The sequence below is a fragment of the Neomonachus schauinslandi genome, chromosome 10, assembly GCF_002201575.2.
Source record: "Neomonachus schauinslandi chromosome 10, ASM220157v2, whole genome shotgun sequence".
Taxonomy (NCBI): domain Eukaryota; kingdom Metazoa; phylum Chordata; class Mammalia; order Carnivora; family Phocidae; genus Neomonachus; species Neomonachus schauinslandi.
This window is the reverse complement of record NC_058412.1, coordinates 133,460,131-133,477,553: the sequence shown is the minus strand read 5'-3', so window position 1 is coordinate 133,477,553 and position 17,423 is coordinate 133,460,131. Positions and strand designations below refer to the sequence as shown.

Sequence of the window (17,423 nt, the reverse complement as noted above, 5' to 3'; positions counted from 1 at the left end):
GGCCGCGAGTCCGGCGCTCGACTTGGCCCCGGACGCCTCCCCAGAAGCCTTCGCCATGCGGGTGCTGCTGGAGGAGACCGGGGAGATGTTCCAAGTGACAGACTGCCGCAGCGACATGACAGTGCGGGAGCTCAAGGAGGAGCTGGACCTCACAGTCGGCATCCCCTTGGACCTGCAGCGGCTCCAGTACCTGGACCAAGGTGACCCCTGCCCATCCCCTTCCCTCCCACGTGTATGGCCTCCACCGGGGCTCCGGGTCCCCTTCTGACCCTGCAGTCCTCGAAGGGACCCCTGCCCGCGTGAGGACCCCCCCAACCCCCAGGTGTCAGAACAAACCCCACCCCACCCCCTGGAAGCCCCAGATGGAAAAGCCAGCCCAGGCCACGAAAGGAACTTCCCAATCCCGACAAACCAGGTTCACATTAGACCTCAAATATCAAGGCACACCCTGTCCACAGCAAGACCCTAATCCACAAATCTTGCCTATGTCAGGACTCTGGTCCCAAAGCAAGCTGTCTAGTCAGACGTGCCAACCCTGAGCAGATCCTGTCCATGTCAGGACCCCAAATCTCAGCAAGGGCGCTGCTGCCTCAGCAAAACCTCTCAGACCCTCAAGCTGCCCTTGTATTTATCAGAGACCCAAATCCCAAAGCCAACAGGGTCCACATAAGACCAGAAGCCTGAAACAAAGCCTGTCCTCAGTGGGACCCTACAATCTAGGGCAAACCTTCCCATGTCAGGACCCCAAACTCAAAGCAAACTTCCAAAAACCCATGTTGGACTCATAACCCCCCCAGTCCTCCAGCCAGCCATATCCACACAAGGATGCCAAAGCCTGAAGCAAACTGTGCCCAAGACTGGACCCCAAATCTCCAGGGTAATTACAACTACCTCAGAACCCCAAATTCTCTGGCTACTGTGTCTACACAAGGATGCTAAAGCTCAGAACAAACCATGCCCACTTCAGGACCCCCAAACCCAGAGCAAATCTACCTAGGACTAAACCCCAAATCTCCAGGGTAACCAAGACTACCCCGGAACCCCAGATCCTCCAGCAGCCCTGTCCATACAAGGATGGTGAAGCTCAGAACAAATTCTGCCCACTTCGAGACCCCCAAACCAAGAACAAACTTGGCCAAGACTGAACCCCAGATCCCCAGGCTAACCATGCGACCCTCAGAACCCTGAGTCCTCTAGCAACCATGTCCACCGAAGGACACCTAATGCCTGAAACAAACTGCCCACCCCAGGACCCCGTATCTCTATGCCAACCACGCCCATGTTTGAACCCCAAATAAATCCCCCAAGCTACCCCTGCTTGCAACAGAAACCTGAATCCCAAAGCAGATTCTACCCAGATCATGACCCTAAATCCCAGAGCAGACAAACCCATTTCTGAGCCCCCAGTCTCTAACTAGCCACTTATGCATCGAAACCCCAATCCATTGGCCATCTGTAAGTGAGGATGCCAGAACCCAAAATGAACTCTTCCCACATCTGGAAGCCAGTTCTCAAGCTCACCAGGACCGCGCCAGAACACCAATCCCAAGCAAAATATCCTCATAAGGTCTCCAAAGCATGAGACAAACTTTGCCCATAATAGGACCCCAAAACTCACACCAAACATGCCCATATCTGAACCCTAAATCTCATGGAAGCCATGTTTAAGCCAACCATACCCATGTAAGGAAGCCAGAGTTCAAAGCAAGCCTTGCCTACATGAGGACCCCAAAACTCGAAGCAAGCTCTACTTGTATTACACCCCAAATCCCTCAGCCAGCCTGATCCACACCAGAACCCCAAGCTCTAGACCAAATCTTGCCCATCTCAGGACTCCAAATCTCAGAGCAGAACCTGTCGCCACCAAAACCCCCAATTCCCAAGGGCTGACCTATCCGATTCCTTACACTCAGTGGCTGCAGTACCCAGGACTACATTAGAACCCCAAATCCCAAAACAAGTCCTGCCCATTCAAGGACTCCACATCCCAGAATAGACCCTTCCCATACCAGGATCCCCAAACAGAAAGCAAACCTTGCCTTCATCAGAACCCCACATCCAGAGCAAACTCTGCCCTTGTCAGGACCCCAAGTCTCAAGGCAAACCCTACCCACATTTGAACCCCCAATACTGGCACTAATCCAGTTTGTATCAGAACCCCGAATCTCAAGCAGTGTTCTTGTCCACGTCAGGAGCTCAAAACTAGCCCAATCGGAATCAGAGCCCAGCACCCAAAGCTCACTGTGGCTAAATCAGGACCCCAAAGCCCCCTATCCAGACAGATCCCATGTGGGTGGCACCCAGTGGAGGGCGAGGACTCTAGAGCCCCATCTCTGTCCATCAATCTCCATCCCTCAGCCTGAGGGACCTGGCTGTCTTTGTCCCGATCCCTGTAATGTTTAGGATATGAGAACAGGATCAAAGCCCCTGGGCTCCATCATCTCCCCACCCGGTTGAAATCAACGCAAAAATACTTCAAGAAAACGGACATATAAAAAACTCTGTGGGCTGCAGCACAGAGGATGTGAACAGCGATGTTGCAGAGACACTGCCGTTGTACTGGAGGGCCGGGAAGCGATGGAGACAGGCAGAGATCTGAGAGCAGCCTGTCTCCACAGTCTCCGTCCCCCCAGACACTGCCCTTCCGGGGCTCAGCATCCTAAGCTGCAACGCAGAGCCTTTCGGCTCTAGAATTCTCAGTGCCAGGTCCCCCTCTAGACAGGGATGACTTGGGCCAGAATACCTTCCTTTGCTCTCTTTGATGCAGGTTAAGCACCTTCTGTGACATCCTTATTTTGCTATAGTGTCTGGAAGATGCTCGGGGGCATTTTTGAGACTTTATTTGGAAAGAAGTTTGTATCTCAAACCCAGTCTCTATTTAACACATTAACGATTGAGCTGCTGAAGGACAGTAAGCATTCCAAAACAAGTAATTAGAAAATTATGTATCCTGAACTACAAATGTCTGGCACCCCTTCTGTTAGTTTATTTTCCCTGATGAGCTGTGCTGAGCCATAAATTCAAGAGAGCTACGAGGCAATGGAAGACACCTAGTGACTTGTACGATGTCACAATCCTCTCGCTCAGCAAGCACTTAGCAACTGGGAGAAGCTTGACCTCTCCTGCTGTTGCAACCCCTCCTGTTGACAGCAAACAAAAAAAGAAAGAAGGTACTACTACGTTGAGAAAAGTAAATGTGGGTTCCTGCCCATAAATAACCCGCTGATGCCTCTTTACCCACCTAAAGGTGGCCAGGGAGGATCACATGAGATAACATGTGCGTGAAAACCTTGAGAGACACAAATCTAAAAGGGGTGAGCAAAATTCATGGACAAGGGGCGGCGATCTTACACTTTTGTTGTCAACTCTAATAATTGAGCTGGTGATAATTAGTATTTGTGTAAGCTCAAGGCAGTTGCTGCCTGCCTATAAAGAGAGAATGCTCTGATTTCTCGAAGAGAGCTATTCAGCATGTGTGAATTGCACTCTTGTCTTTCTTAGGGAAACACAGCTTTACTCGATTTTTTTCAAAGTTATTAGGAAGTCAAGTTGTCTTACTGAAGACTACTGATTATCCTCTGTGTTAGAACCACAAATAAGACCCTAATTAACAAATTTGCTAATCGCTATTCCCTGTTCACACCCACCATCCGAAGTTTCTCATAACCACCAAAGGGGGCCAACGGAGCCTAGAGCGACACATGCATGGCACTGTGGGGGAAGGCAGGTCTGGTTGGAGTCCTGGTTTTACTATTTCCTAGGCATGGGAGCCCCAGTTTGCTCATCAGCAAACGGAAATGACAAAGCTGGCTCGTCATGAGGATCAAAGAGTGTAGGTGCTTGGGACAGGCACTTAGTAATCCCTCGGTCATGAATCCAAACAACTCATGAATTCCACTCGGAATAATGGCTAACCTGACCTGGCCGAGTCGAGACTTTACACTTAACGGCATCACTTGTAGAGAAAAGAAATTATGATGTTATTCTTAAGCAAGATTATAGGTGGCTCTGTAAGGAAACGTGTGTTTATTTAAAAAGGTAAACTAAAGACAACTTCGCTTAAAATGCTCTAGAGTCCTCTTCTATATTCTATCATCCTGGCAGGCTTTCCCAAAGGGTCTGAACGTATGAAGTGTGAGTAGATCCACTCACCCCATTGTCTCATACGAGTGGAGGGTTGTTCTGGGTGATGACATAAAGGAGTTCCAAGGCCCCAAGTCCAAATCATGGTGAATGGCAACGTGACAATATTGACATTACCATAAATGCTCAGCTGGGGCAGTTTGGTCCCCCAGGGGCCATGTGGCAACATCTGGAGACCTTTTGGATGGTCACAACTAGATGAGGGTGGTATTGGCATCATCTGGGTAGAGGCCAGGGACGCTGCTACCACCCTACAGTGCCCAGGGCGGCTCCCGCCACAGAGAACAATCCGGTCTAAAATGTCAATAGTGCCAAGTTTGAAAAAAAAAAAAAACCTGCTGTAGAGTAGCATTTGAAAGATGCAACAAAGTTTTGCCATTGTTACATCCTTAGCCAACTGTTGACAACACTAACCAGAGATAAGTATTTTAGTTTCGTGTATGACGCACGGAGGTCCATTGTGCTGCGTCTTCGTTACTTTGAGTAGTCCTGTTTATAGAGTTCGCCTCATAAAATGACTTTACTGCCTCATGTATTTTTTTTGCAATAGAACAAGTTATAATTACAGAATTTTAGAAATTGTTGCCTTTTTTTGGCGGGGGGAGGGGGAGCTGGCTTCTGTTTGAGCCGGTCCAAATAAATTTTCTAAAAAGCATTAATGGCCATAAACAGACTCATATGGAGTCATCAAATGAGATTAGTGCTCAAGGTTTTCAAATGATCTTTGTGATACCCAAGGTCAGATCATCTCTTAAGATAATCAGCATAATAGTTTATCTTTAATACCCCCTTTTTTTTTTAAAGAAAAAATTATTCCCTGTAGGAGTTTTGATGGATGATACTACGTTGAAGTTCCATGATGTTGTTCCTGGTGGAATTATTTCATTATGTATCTGGCATTATGATGGATGGACGGAACTGGTTTTGGCGGCTGTGGAAGGGGATCCCAGTAAGGTGCTTTCATGCTTCTCTAAATGGATATTATACTTCATGAAGCAACCGTAAACTGTGTCTTGTGTGTGTGTGTGGGGGAGGGGGGGGATTCAGTCTTTCATGTGAATATTTGAGTAAAAGTTTCAGAGTAGGAAAAAACAGAACTTGGACTCATGTCATAATGATTAAATACTATATTGAGAGTTTCCACTCACTCTTGGGTTTGCTATCTCATGGTATTCACTTATAACCCACCCCACACGCACACCCCAAAGAAAAAGGAACCAGGGTGGTGCATTTTCTATTCACATGTATATTTTGTAAAGTTGAAAAGCTGATTTAACAGGGGGTGAAGGGCTCCGGAGAACTGGGAAGTGCACAATCTAGAGCATGTGATAGGTCAAAAATCCTAATGGGGGTCTGTCCCTCCCCTAAGGTGGAAAGAGCACACACCACTCGATACACAGCAGGTGCCTACTCTTTTCCAGGCCTTGTGCTTGGCTCTCAGCTGAGCTCTGGGGTGGGCAGCGAGGAGAAGGGAGGAGGAAACCAGGAAACCAGAACATCTATACCCAACAGAGAAGGTGGGGGTGGGGGTGGGGGTAGTGCGGAGGGGGGTGAGTGTATGTTCTTCTACAAAGTACATTTGGATGAAAGGCTATGAGCGTGTGAGGAGAGGGTTTACTTCCAGCCAGGAAAGGCTGGCTGCAGGCAGCTTGCGGGGATCAGGTCCGGGAGAGGTGGGTGGTCTCTAGGGAGGCAAACACTGCCTGTGTGCGGGAGCCTTAGAAGGAGGGGTGGGGCATGTCCCAGCTGTTGAGCATCCCCTCCAGGTCCTTCCCTGGGGTCCTCTGCTCCTGGCCTTCCCCTGCCTCCCCTCTGCCACCGGGGACTCGGTCCTGCCTGGGTTTTCTGGCTCTTGCTCTGAACCCGGGGATTCCCTCCTATCTCCCACACTCTGGGGCTCTGCCTACCCCCACTGCCGCCCCCGCACTGGATGCCCCACATCTGGGACGGAGTTCCTCTCTGCCAGAGCCCGCAGCCTTCTTCTCGTGCTCAGGGCCTCACTTCACCACGAGATGATTATATTATGGGGCTATTTTTCATCTGTGAGTGGAGTTCAGAGTGTTCCAAAAGTTAACGGAGACAATGGGCCCGAAAATAGATCGGAAGGCCAGAATACATCAAGTCTCTAGAGAAGTGCATTCCCCTCTGGGGAGGCCACTTCGTGTCGTCTGGTGTCTTCCTTAATGGCCGCAACCACCTTCCTCTGGACACCCAGAAAAGCTATTTTCTCTCTTCAAAACACCGACAGGAAGAATTTCCTGCCTCCCGAGCCTGCCTGATGGTAAATGCGTATTTCCTGGACATGTATAGCGCGTGGTCAACAATGTCCTCCCCTGGGTGTGTTCCAGCTTCTCAGTTAGGGTTTGCTCCTCTCTGTTCCCATCACGAGCCTTAACTGGGCCTTCGAGCAAACCTCCCCTCAGGAGGGTCCAGGCACCCACCAGCCAGGTGTACCTGCACTTTGGAAATAACTCAGGCTCACTGTGTGGACCCCCTTTATCCTGCCTAGCTCTCCTGCCTTGGTGTTGATGAAGACTCGCTCTACCAAACTGCAAATTCGCAGCATTTGGAACACAAGCAGTGGAAGGACTGGATCGCTCAGAGAGCGTTCGTGGCCTTGTACATTACTTCTCACAGAGGTCACTCGGATGCTGTGCAGTACCTTCTAGAACACGGTAATTCTGAGAGACGGATGAGTATGTTCACAAGGTGGGGTCTTCTGTGGATAGGGAGGACAGAGTGGCTTGTCTTCCTGGGCCCTTCAACAATGGCGTCCTGGACCCAAGTTGTGTCAACCATCAATCATGGTCCCCGTGGGCCACTGGCTCTCTGTAGAGGTCTTAGGACATGCTGAGTAAAAGCTGTTGTCCCCTCTCTTGGCCGGGTCTCAAGAAGATTCTTTCTGTCATGGGAGATGGAATTTTTGGACACTAATTCACAGGAATAGCCAAAAGAGCTTCCTGGCCTCTTACAACACTGCTGGAGATGTTCCTAAGCTCCCTGTGTTATTTCTGCCCCACCTGAAGTTGGGTTTCTGCCACGGTCTGGGGGCTCTAGCCCCAAGCCACCATCGCTCTCTTGGGGTGTGTGTGTGTGTGTGTGTGTGTGTGTGTGTGGCAGGCCGGCCAGTCTCCTTTCTCCATGACTTTGAATTATTTCCCTCAAGAGACCCTTGCCCCAAACCCTCTTTTCATCTCCTCTCCATCCCCGTCTCTCCCCCGCCTTCAAGGACAAGTTGCCCCCTCTCTCTCTGTTGATAGAAATAGAAGCCTTGGCCTGCATTGTCTCTGAATGTGAGGGCTTGCATGAGATCTGCTGGAGCACACTTTATCTTCCCTGGACGTAGGATATTTTTGGGAAAAGAGGCCCTCAGATTGAGGTGTCGACCATTCCAGAACAATAGACAATGGCCACAGACTGCCCAGGCCGCCGGCTTCCTCAGGAACAGGAAGAACATGTGACGGACTGTTTGGTCAGGGGTTTGAGGCCCAGAAGGGGGCCTCATCCGAGGGTCTCCCCTATCAGCTTGCCTTCCAATCCAAACCTTTCCTGCCCGCGGTCTTGACCCCGGCCTCTCTCTGCGTCTCTTTGCCTCTTTTCCCACCTCCACCAGGCAAGGTGCAAGCATCCCCGGGGCCGGGGCGGGATGCCTGGCGCTCGTGTGTTGGGTAGAGGTTTTCGTGACTATTCTGCTTCTTCCTCCACTGCTTTCGGCACGCTGCCTGTTGTGGGATGAAATATGGGCTGTTCACAGACCAGCAGTCCTTTAAGCTCATAAAAAGTCATTTTCACTCTGATGGAACTGTGATGTATTTGAAAGCCCCAGTTAAAACATTACAGCCAGCTTTGCAAAGTTTTCTGTCCTTCGCTGCAAAGCCGTGCCGAGGCTGAGGCTGGGCGTTAGGAGAACCTATTTAAAACGTTACCTCACCGACCAGCCATAGCTCATAAAAACTGGCTACAGAAATGTCAGCTGCTTGTAATTGAATTGCCTTGTTTTCTGTGTCATGATATTTGTTACCCAGAATTTGATTCAATTCAACAAGTCCATATTGGACACCTGTCATTAGCCCATCCATCTGCGGGAGGCAGTGAGGAATTCAATCGAAGTGAAATCTGTCCATGAGTCAGGCTGCCCATCGTCTGTCATTTCCCGAGCGCCTGTCTTTTCTAGGCATCGCGCTACGTGCCGGGGATGAAAACAGCAGTGATCAAAACAAGTGTGTTTTCTGCCTTTGTGGAGTTTATGAAGGGAAGTCAGCAAATTATTACAAATAATTAATTCCATGGTCAGTCGTGCGTGGCATGTTCTGAAGATGCAGAATGTCTACTGAGCATATGCAGGGGGGCGGGATTCCTGGGGAGGGGGGCTAAGGAAGGCTTTCCTGAGGAAGTGTATGGAGGATAAAGAAGGATGGAGTTAGCCAGGGGTGGCGGGGGTGGGGGGCAGAAATGGGTAACAGTGCTGTTAGCAAAGGGAACAGCATGTGCAAAAGGCCTGGGGCGGGATGCAGGAGCAGGGGGTATTTAAGGCATAAAGATAGAAGCCTGGTAAACTTGGAGCATGGAGGGAGGGGAGGAAGAGCGTTGTGTGGGGAAGGTGGCAGGGTGAGATAGAGCAGTAACGACCTAGAAAATGACCCCAAGGGTAGAGGATGCCAGAAATGGGGTTTGAGCAGGAGCGTGCCGTGGGCAGACTGGAGGCAAGGCAGAGCCGGGTGCTGGGACAGTGCAGCGATGCCTCCTCCCTTATGCTTGGTGCTGGGGTCAGGGGCAGTAATTGATTCTCCCAAGCATTCTTTTTACGGCCTCACCCCTCCCGAGCTTCTCTTCTCGAACGTGATCCTGGAGGTGAGGCTCCCGGCCGGGAGGGTGAGCCTCGCTCAGTCAGTCGTCTTATTTTACAGGAGCCGACAGTCTCAGCAGAACCCCCATGGGCAGGACAGCCCTGCACGTGGCCGCAGCCATGGACCGTCTGGATTGTATAAGCCACCTGCTCAAGTACGGTGCCTCCATCAACGAAAGAGATGACAGGGGGGAGAGCCCCATGTCCGTCGCCCAGCGCCTGAACCACAGGCACAGTGAACGGAGGATGTTCCTCTTCTATTGGATGGCAAAGTCGGGGACAAAGGACCCAAAGAACTTGATCACGAACAAGGTTTTTCTCAGGGCGAAGTCCAGGTTTGGCTCCAAGAAGAGCCAAGTTTGACTCCCCCTGGGAACGTTTGCACCTCGAAGCTGACTTGGGTCACTTTTCAGAGTTCAAATTCGCAGTGGCCCTCGGGGAGCAGGAAGCCAAGAAAGCATGGCAATTAATCTGAATCAGATACTCAATTATGGGTCCTGTTTGCAAATGACTTGGGGAGGGTGTTGATGGAAGTAGGTGAGTTTGTGTTCATTCCGTAATCCATTATGGACTGAGCGGGCCTCTGATGCCAGCCGTTAATTTTAAGCTATTTGTACGTTGTATCCAATAACGCTGCTTGGGGTGATGAGAGCCAATTACCTTCTCTCGTCTCGCGTCTGGAGACCGTCTAACGCATCAGCATAATAGAAGTAATAGCAATGATGAGGACAGCACAGTTGCTATTGCCCAGAACAAGGACTGGCAAGTGTCGGGGGGGTCGTGTGCAGGGTGGGCTGCGAATTTCAGTTTGTGAAGCCCAGGAACTGCGTGCTGCATGCTGTCGCAGCTAGTGATGTTCCCGAAGTTTTCCTGAGCCATCTCTGCGGGGTCTGCTGCTGGAATCGGGGCTTGGGGGGTGGGGGACGAGTGAGGCAGAGAGAGCTTGGTTCTCTGGTCACGTCCTCTACCAGGGTGCCTTTATTAGTCTTGGGAAAGGTGATAAGTTGCCATGGATTTGGGGGAGACCGTGTAAAGGATGACGATGAGCTTGTAGAGGAGAGAATCAGAACTGGCACCTCTGTCCTCTGGTCCTATCCCCAGTGGTCCAAGCACACCTCTCCCCCGCACCCCTCCTCCCTCCGGTGTTCTCCTTCCCCGCTAGGTACCCCCGTGGCAACGCCATCATCCTTCCTATGCTTAGTTCCAGGCTCTGTAGCTCACAAGGGGCCCAGCCTGCCGTGTGCCTGAGCTGGGATTGGGAGCCAGAGGGGAAGCTGACATGCACAGCCCTGTCTGGAGAGCGTGCCATGAATCAGCTCCAGCAGAAACACGAGCCAAGGGCGGCTAGATTTTTCCAGAGCCTTTTGATAGGATACATTCTGCCTTTTGAGCGTTGACTTGAATTTTTTTTAAACATGGTGGCGTGGTACGGAAGGAGTAGCAGATCTGAAGCACACCTATGGGACGGCCTCCTGTTGCCAAACTCTACGCCAGTTCGGTGAGGAAAGGGGCAGAAGCAACTCAGGGCACCTGGAACATTCGCGGCTCAGAAGCCACAGGCTCAAGCGGCCAGGGTCTTGCTGGGTGATAGGTATCGTCCACACTCCCACCCCACAGTTATGTATATTCCTCTAAAGCCCTATATTCTGGCATGACTTCTGGGACCCGTCTCCGTGACAATGGTCTCTCGACCGTGGAAGTTCTGTTTTCAAAGTGATGGAAAACAGCCCTGTATCCCGGCTGCCCTTCTTTCCGACACACATCCCGATAACTGGATTCGGCTTTTAAATTAATTGGCTGCATTTCCTGCTTGTCATAACAAGGAAGATCCGTGTTGATGATGCGGCTTTACACTTGGTAGACGTGGCCGTACCCCGCGCAGCAATCCGTTTGACAAATAATAGTCAGAAAAAAAAAAAAAATAGAGCTCAGCATCAACTGTGTCAAAACTGAGATCTTGTTTTTGGCAGACATTCTCTAAAGTCAGTAGACAGATATTAAATAACCCCATCCATTGGGTCAATTCATTTAGCTAATGAGGTGTGTTGGCGGGGCGACTCGGGCACCCTTTTAACTTAACAAGTGGCATTACTCAAAGTCATGTGTTTGCCAGAAGCTTTGCTCTGTTGTCTGTTGTTACCAGAGCCAACTGCCTGACACTTGTCCCCAAAACTTTGCAGGCAAACACCGTATCTTCATATGCCCCTAATTCAATTAAACACTCGGCCAGAAAAGGGGCAAGTTCTAAACTCCACGGCTGACATTTGGCTCAGTCTGTGACAGGGTCATGTGCACGCTCCTACAGGTCCTGAGGGCTCTTCATTAGAGACAGTCTTACCATACTATCTATTATATTCAAACAAGCTTGCATCATGTACTGAATAAAATATGTCCATAGCCAAAGAAGAGTTGATTTGCAATTGGTCACAATCACGTTACATGTCATAGATATTTCATTAAGCATTTTTTTTTTTTTTGGTGGAGCCAACAGAAAAATTTTTTGTGGGGTCAATTCAAGCATTTTTGTGGGACCCTGAAATCCTTTTAGGCCCAAGGCTCTGGGGATGGTCTTCAGTGTGAATCACTGTGGTCCGTGATCGCCCAGGTGGGCCTCACTGCGGGTGCAGGATGGGGTGGGCTGCCTCTTGGAAGGGGGCTCTGGCTAGTCTTCTGGGTATAATACCCAGCTCTGTTCTCCCTGGTTCAGCCTGGAAAACAGCCCTTGGCGGGTGGGGGACTGCTCATTACAAGCAGATAATAAGAGCTCTGCCCCTCACGTGTTCCCATTCACCTTGCTTGCCAGGATGCTCAGCTGGGGCAAATACCCTCCCCTTGCCCTTGCCCTCGCCCTGAGTGAGTTATAACAAGTTGTTCTTTCTCGTACACATGTTTAATTGGAAGTTGCCTCAAATCTTTTCTAGAAGGCAATGCAGTACAAATCAGAAAGAGGTCACACACACTGTGGGGTCCAGAGGGCAATGTGAACATCTTGGCTAGGCCTGGCTCGGCTCACCCAGCCTCCTAGCCATCCAGCGCCTGGGACCCCCTGCCGCCGCCATGGTCTCAGAGGCAGCTGGACAGAGATGCGGAATTTTCCTCTGCATCCAGTCTATTGGCCTGGTCTCTAGCATCTTCCAGAACCTGGATGTGGGCACCTTGGCTGCCCCTCTGGACCTCAGACTACCCCTTGCGTCTCTCTCTTGCCACTGAGTCTCCCTGCATCTCGGACCCCGGTGCTTTCCTCACCCGAGGACAATTCACCAACCAGAGCTTCCCAGAGAGCTGGAAGGAAGGGCATTCCCCCTGGTGGCAACTTGGGGGACTTTCTCGGTGGCCCTGAGACTGCTTCAAATGACACTGAGACACAGGCTGGGGGCATTCGTCCCTGTGCAGATTGCTCTGAGTCCTGATTCCGAGAAGGAGAAAGTCTGTTTGGTACCTTCGACCCCTTCCCCACCCTCACCAGTCTCCCCGTTAACATAGAGCAGGCTTCTGCAGGCAAGAGGACTGTGCTGGGATTGAAAAACAGTGTCTTGTTCTCGGGGTATTTGTGGGTCTGGATTCTATTCCTTTCTCCACTCCTAGTGAGTGTGTGACCTTGGGGGCAAACTGTGAAGGGCCAAGGGCCTCAGCTTCTCCATCTGTCAGAGTCCTTGTCATCTCCATTCTAACCTGCTCATGTTTTGGAGACGGGAGGACGGATGAGGCAGAGCGCTTGGGGCCCGAAGCCTCGCCGCTGTGGCCCTCCTGGGCTGGCCATCCGGCAGGTGGGGTTGAGAACTTTCCTCCTCCATCGGCTGTGTGGCATGGGGCCAAGCAATTGCATCTCTCAGTGTCTTCAACTGTAACATTCGGGTAATAAAACCTGCCCCTGTCATCACTGGAGGGATTAAATGCCTGGCACAGAGCAGACACTTGAAAAATAGTGCCCGTTATTATTATTATTACTAGCACCACTTAATTTGCTTAAAATGTTTACTCACCGGGAATCAATACGCTCCCGGTTTCCAGATAGCCTCATAAATTTTCAGCAAACCTTACACAATAAGAGTCTCCATCCAGAACTAATAATTCCCAAAGTGGGAGATAAATAATTTCCCTGAAACTTGCTGATTTTGGTATTAAGTACAGGGCTTCTTCAGCAACTTCCAGAAAGTCGTTCCGAACTGAAAACTGCAGGGCCAGTTGCGCAGGAGGGAAAAAAAAAAAAAAAGCTCTAAGATGAGAGGAAAATTCCAGGCGCTCTGCTCTGCCTCCGCAGGGCCGGCCTCACGACGCGAGCATCCAGCAGAGGGCACAGAAACCCATTAGCATTTAGAAAAACGCCGCTGTTTGTGTTCACTGGAAATGTCAGAGATGCTGCAGTCTGTGCCACATCGGAAACTCAAGAGCAGGCCTCAGTGGTGGGGGCTCGGGGGCGGGCTTCTCTGCCCGAGCCCCCGAAATTGTCTGCAAAATGTGCGTGTGAGCACACACGCGTGCTCTGGGGGGAACTTCAGAGCTCCCATCACATCCGGAAAGGATCTGCGGACCCCCTGCCCGGGGGTCCCCAAACCTGGGCTACGTAACGAGGCCAACCCCACCCATGGCCAAATCCCATCAATGTGCCCACATGGTGTCCCACTGGGCCACCCTTTGGTGGGTGTGCGGGGTCAGTTTGCCATGGGAAGAATGATAGACACTGGTCACATCTGGCCCTGCGACGGGGAGCTCGGAGGATTCTGATCCACAGGAGGTGCGCCCATGACTCTGCCCAGCGACCCCACTTTTGTGCCTCCATCCCGCAGAGACGAAACCCCGAGAACATAATGAGCCGTGTGTGCGGACGTTCACGACGGCTCCTTATGGTGCCAAGTGCCTGGAGACGCTCCAAATGCTCACCAGTGAGGCTGACGGTGGCATCTTTTGCAGCAATTAAGAAATGACTTGATTTGTGTGCCTAGGGCCAAGGGACGGCCATGAAGAGTGTGATGTGTCCTGAGGTGAGAAACGGCAAGTGGCCCAGGAGATGTGTATGAGATCATTGAGTTACAATTTTGAAAAGGAGGCAAATCCAATAAATGTGCATATAAGTTTATTTGAGCAAAAATAATGATGTCAAAGATCTTCAGACTCTTAGCATTGTCTGCTTGAAATCAGCGTGGTTGCTTTATACATCTCTAAACGCTCACGACCAGTGTTTCTCCTCTTATTATGGTAAAATAATGTGAAATTTGTCATTAATGATGTTTTACACATTTGCAACGTTGTGCAACCAACACCAGTGTCTAGTTCTAGAACATTCCATCACCCTACAAAGGAACACTGGACCCATTAACAGTTTACCCCTCTCCCCACCCCGTTCCCTCTAGCTCTAGACAATCGCCAGTCTACTTTCTGTCTCTATGGGTTTGCCCATTCTGGATACTTCATATAAATTAAGTCAGTATGTATCTGGCTTCTTAACATGTGTTTTCGGGACACCACAGCATGTATTAGGACTTCATTCCTTCTTATGGCTGAATAATATTCCATTGTTATCCCTTCATCAGTTGATGGGCATCTGGGTTGTTCCCACTTTTTTTTTTTTTTTAAGATTTTATTGATTTATTTGACAGAGAGCACGAGCGGAGAGAGGGGGAGAGGGAGAGAATCTTTCAAGCAGACTCCCTGCCAAGTGCAGAGCCTGACGTAGGGCTTGATCCCATGACCCTGAGATGCCGACCTGATCCGAAGACAGACGCTTAATCGACTGAGCCACCCAGGCGCCCTTCCCACCTTCTGACTATTGTAGATAATGCTGCTATAAACATGAGTGTATAAGGATTTGCTTGAGTACCTGTTTTCAGTTCTTCTGGGTATACACCTGAAAGGGGAACTGCTGGGTCATACGGTAATTCTATGTTTAATAGCACGTGTTACATTTGTAATTAAAAATATACCTAAAAACAAAGGGAAGAGAAACCCCCACATGAGCTCTCCGAAGTCTGAGAATCATAATAATCATTTATGGGGAACATACCCCGGGCCAGACATTTTGCGTGCATTAACTCATGTAGTCTTTTCTGTCATCCTGAAAGTCAGAGGTCTTCTAGTTCTAGTCCATGCCCACTTTTAATTGAGGAAACGCTCAGAGAAGTCTGCAACCTGCCCAGAGTCCACAGTACAAAAATGGCAAAGTGAAGATGCCTGACTTTAGAGACCATGGTTTTAACAAGCACCTGACAATTCGCCTGATCACAGGCCATGCTTCTCCTCGAGGGGTGAACCAGCCTGCCTGGTGGCTGTGACTTTGGTTACCTCCCAAGACCCCCTTGCCCTGTTTACCGGCCCTCCTTGTGAAAGTATTGCAGAAGTGCTCGCCTGGAGCCCGGTTAAGACAGGCCACTGGGCTGGGCACCAGCAGGCAGTGCAGAATGCAGGATGGTGGGGCAGGTAATAAAACCTCGCAGCACCTCTCCTCCGCGGAGCCCCAGCGACCACAGGACAGGCCCCTGGGGGCGGTCCTGAATCCTCCCCAGGCCTCCCAGCGTCGGCCAGGAGCTCCCGCCAGGTGGCGCTGCTGTGCGCTGCCGCCTCAGGTGGACGAGCGAGGCGGCCACCAGGTGTCGCAGCGAGACCGCGGATCAACTTCCCGGGCCAGCACCGTCCTCTGATCCACATCCGGACCTCTCTGGTGCCCCATAGAAATTGTAGATCCTGTTGCATTTGTTAATTTTCTCTTCTCTCTCAAGACCATTATGCCCCAAGGACTTTCCACTCCTCTTTTATGCTGTTTTGATCTTTGTATAGTGTAGGATATTACAAAAAACCCCTAACTTTATGTAGATAGTACTTTTCACATAAAGTTAATAATATAAGAATTCAGAAAGAAATATGGTCCTCCAGTTCAAAGATTCTTCCCCCAGGCCCTCACAAATTGTGGTCTAGGGGTCAGGGATAAGAGCCAGCCAGCATTAGAGATAAATTCCATTTTTCTTTTAACCCCCCCAAAGGGAGGAAAAGTCCAGGACCTTCCTTGCAGTTCTAATGAACATTTTAAATAATGTCTCTATCACCCAGGAGAGGCTGCATCAAGAAAAGCAAGGAGGGGTTTTGCTAATTTAGATGTGTTGAAACTCAGGATCCTCAACGTTATTTCCCCAAAGCGAAGTATAAGCCACAGCCTGCAGAGAAGGGTGGGGCTGGAAATGAGCACACATCAGAGTTATTTTTACCAAATGACACCTTCAAAGAACTTTATGATTTATCTCCACCTGGTAGCAAACTGCAGTGTATTTCATACCTGGTGCATCTCACACATGGTGTAGGAATTATTATTATTATTTTTAAAGATTTTATTTATTTATTTATTAGAGAGCGAGTGAGAGAGAAACAGCATGAGAGAGGAGAGGGTCAGAGGGAGAAGCAGGCTCCCCGCTGAGCCGGGAGCCCGATGTGGGACTCGATCCCAGGACCCTGGGATCATGACCTGAGCCGAAGGCAGTCGCTTAACCAACTGAGCCACCCAGGTGCCCGGAATTATATTTAAATAATGCAAAACCATGTATCAGATTTGCTAAAGCTATAAAGTATCGTATTTGCTTCGGAAGTTCTATTATTTCCGCCCTGCCCCCCAGAGACAGAGGCTTAGGTAGACAAAGCTGCTTCCTTTGAAAAGAAACGGATTGGTACCCTGCAGCTTGGGACATTGGACTTCAGACAAGTGCACGTGCTAGCAATGAGGGGAGATGTCGGACGTGCCGCCCACCTGGGCATGCAACGGGTTTGGTGATGGAGCTTCACATGCTCGAGACTTCGTCTAGGCTCTGGGCCACTCCGATTGGAGTCATGGGGAACGGCTTCACTGTTGCCCATTGATGCCCTGTGCACCCACCCTGTCAACTTCCCCTCCCTGCCTTGGGTATTCACTAGAACATTTGGCCATTTTCTACTGTGAATCAACAGCTGTCTGTTGCAAGTCTTTAAAAGCCCCTCCTGGCCCAAATAGAAAGTGCCATCCTTCCTCCACTGAAGCCCCCTCCCCTGGCTCAGGGCTGATGGGGGCTGGCTGGGGGCTGGGCTGGTGGCTGTGGGCTGTGTGCTTTCGCTCTCTGCCCCCCACGCCTGTCCACTCTCGCAGCTGTTTCTGACGTCTTTGGGATGGGCCCAAGACACAGGGCTCAGGCAGAGAGGTTGTGCGTGGTTCCCCCCACGTGCAACCTCTCTGCCTGGCACCGAGTGTGTGTTCGGAGACCCCCCACTTGGGACTCTTACAATGGTGATCCCCTGCTGACCTCATAAAACCCACCCTCCTCCCTCTGACTGTTCACCACCCAGCCTCTGTGTGTTGCAGGGGCAGGCGATACTCTTGGGTAGGACGAGGCTTTCAAGATGGGACCTGTCCCCTTACCTGCCTCCTATGTGTGCACTTGGCCCATGGGAACATAGTCCTTGCCCTTTTCCTATGGGATTC

The 17,423-nt window shown here is 50.5% G+C and overlaps 1 protein-coding gene across 1 annotated transcript in view; it reads left to right on the top strand.

The window, feature by feature from the left end:
- The window catches only part of ANKRD60 (ankyrin repeat domain 60), an 11,513-nt gene extending 2,161 nt beyond the window's left edge, over positions 1-9,352 (top strand). Inside the window, exons 2-5 of the mRNA XM_044919053.1 lie at positions 10-200; positions 4,967-5,097; positions 6,653-6,818; positions 9,051-9,352. Coding sequence (XP_044774988.1) covers positions 10-200; positions 4,967-5,097; positions 6,653-6,818; positions 9,051-9,352 — 790 coding nt within the window. The remainder of the gene's footprint in view (positions 1-9; positions 201-4,966; positions 5,098-6,652; positions 6,819-9,050) is intronic.
- The last annotated feature ends 8,071 nt before the right edge of the window (positions 9,353-17,423 follow it).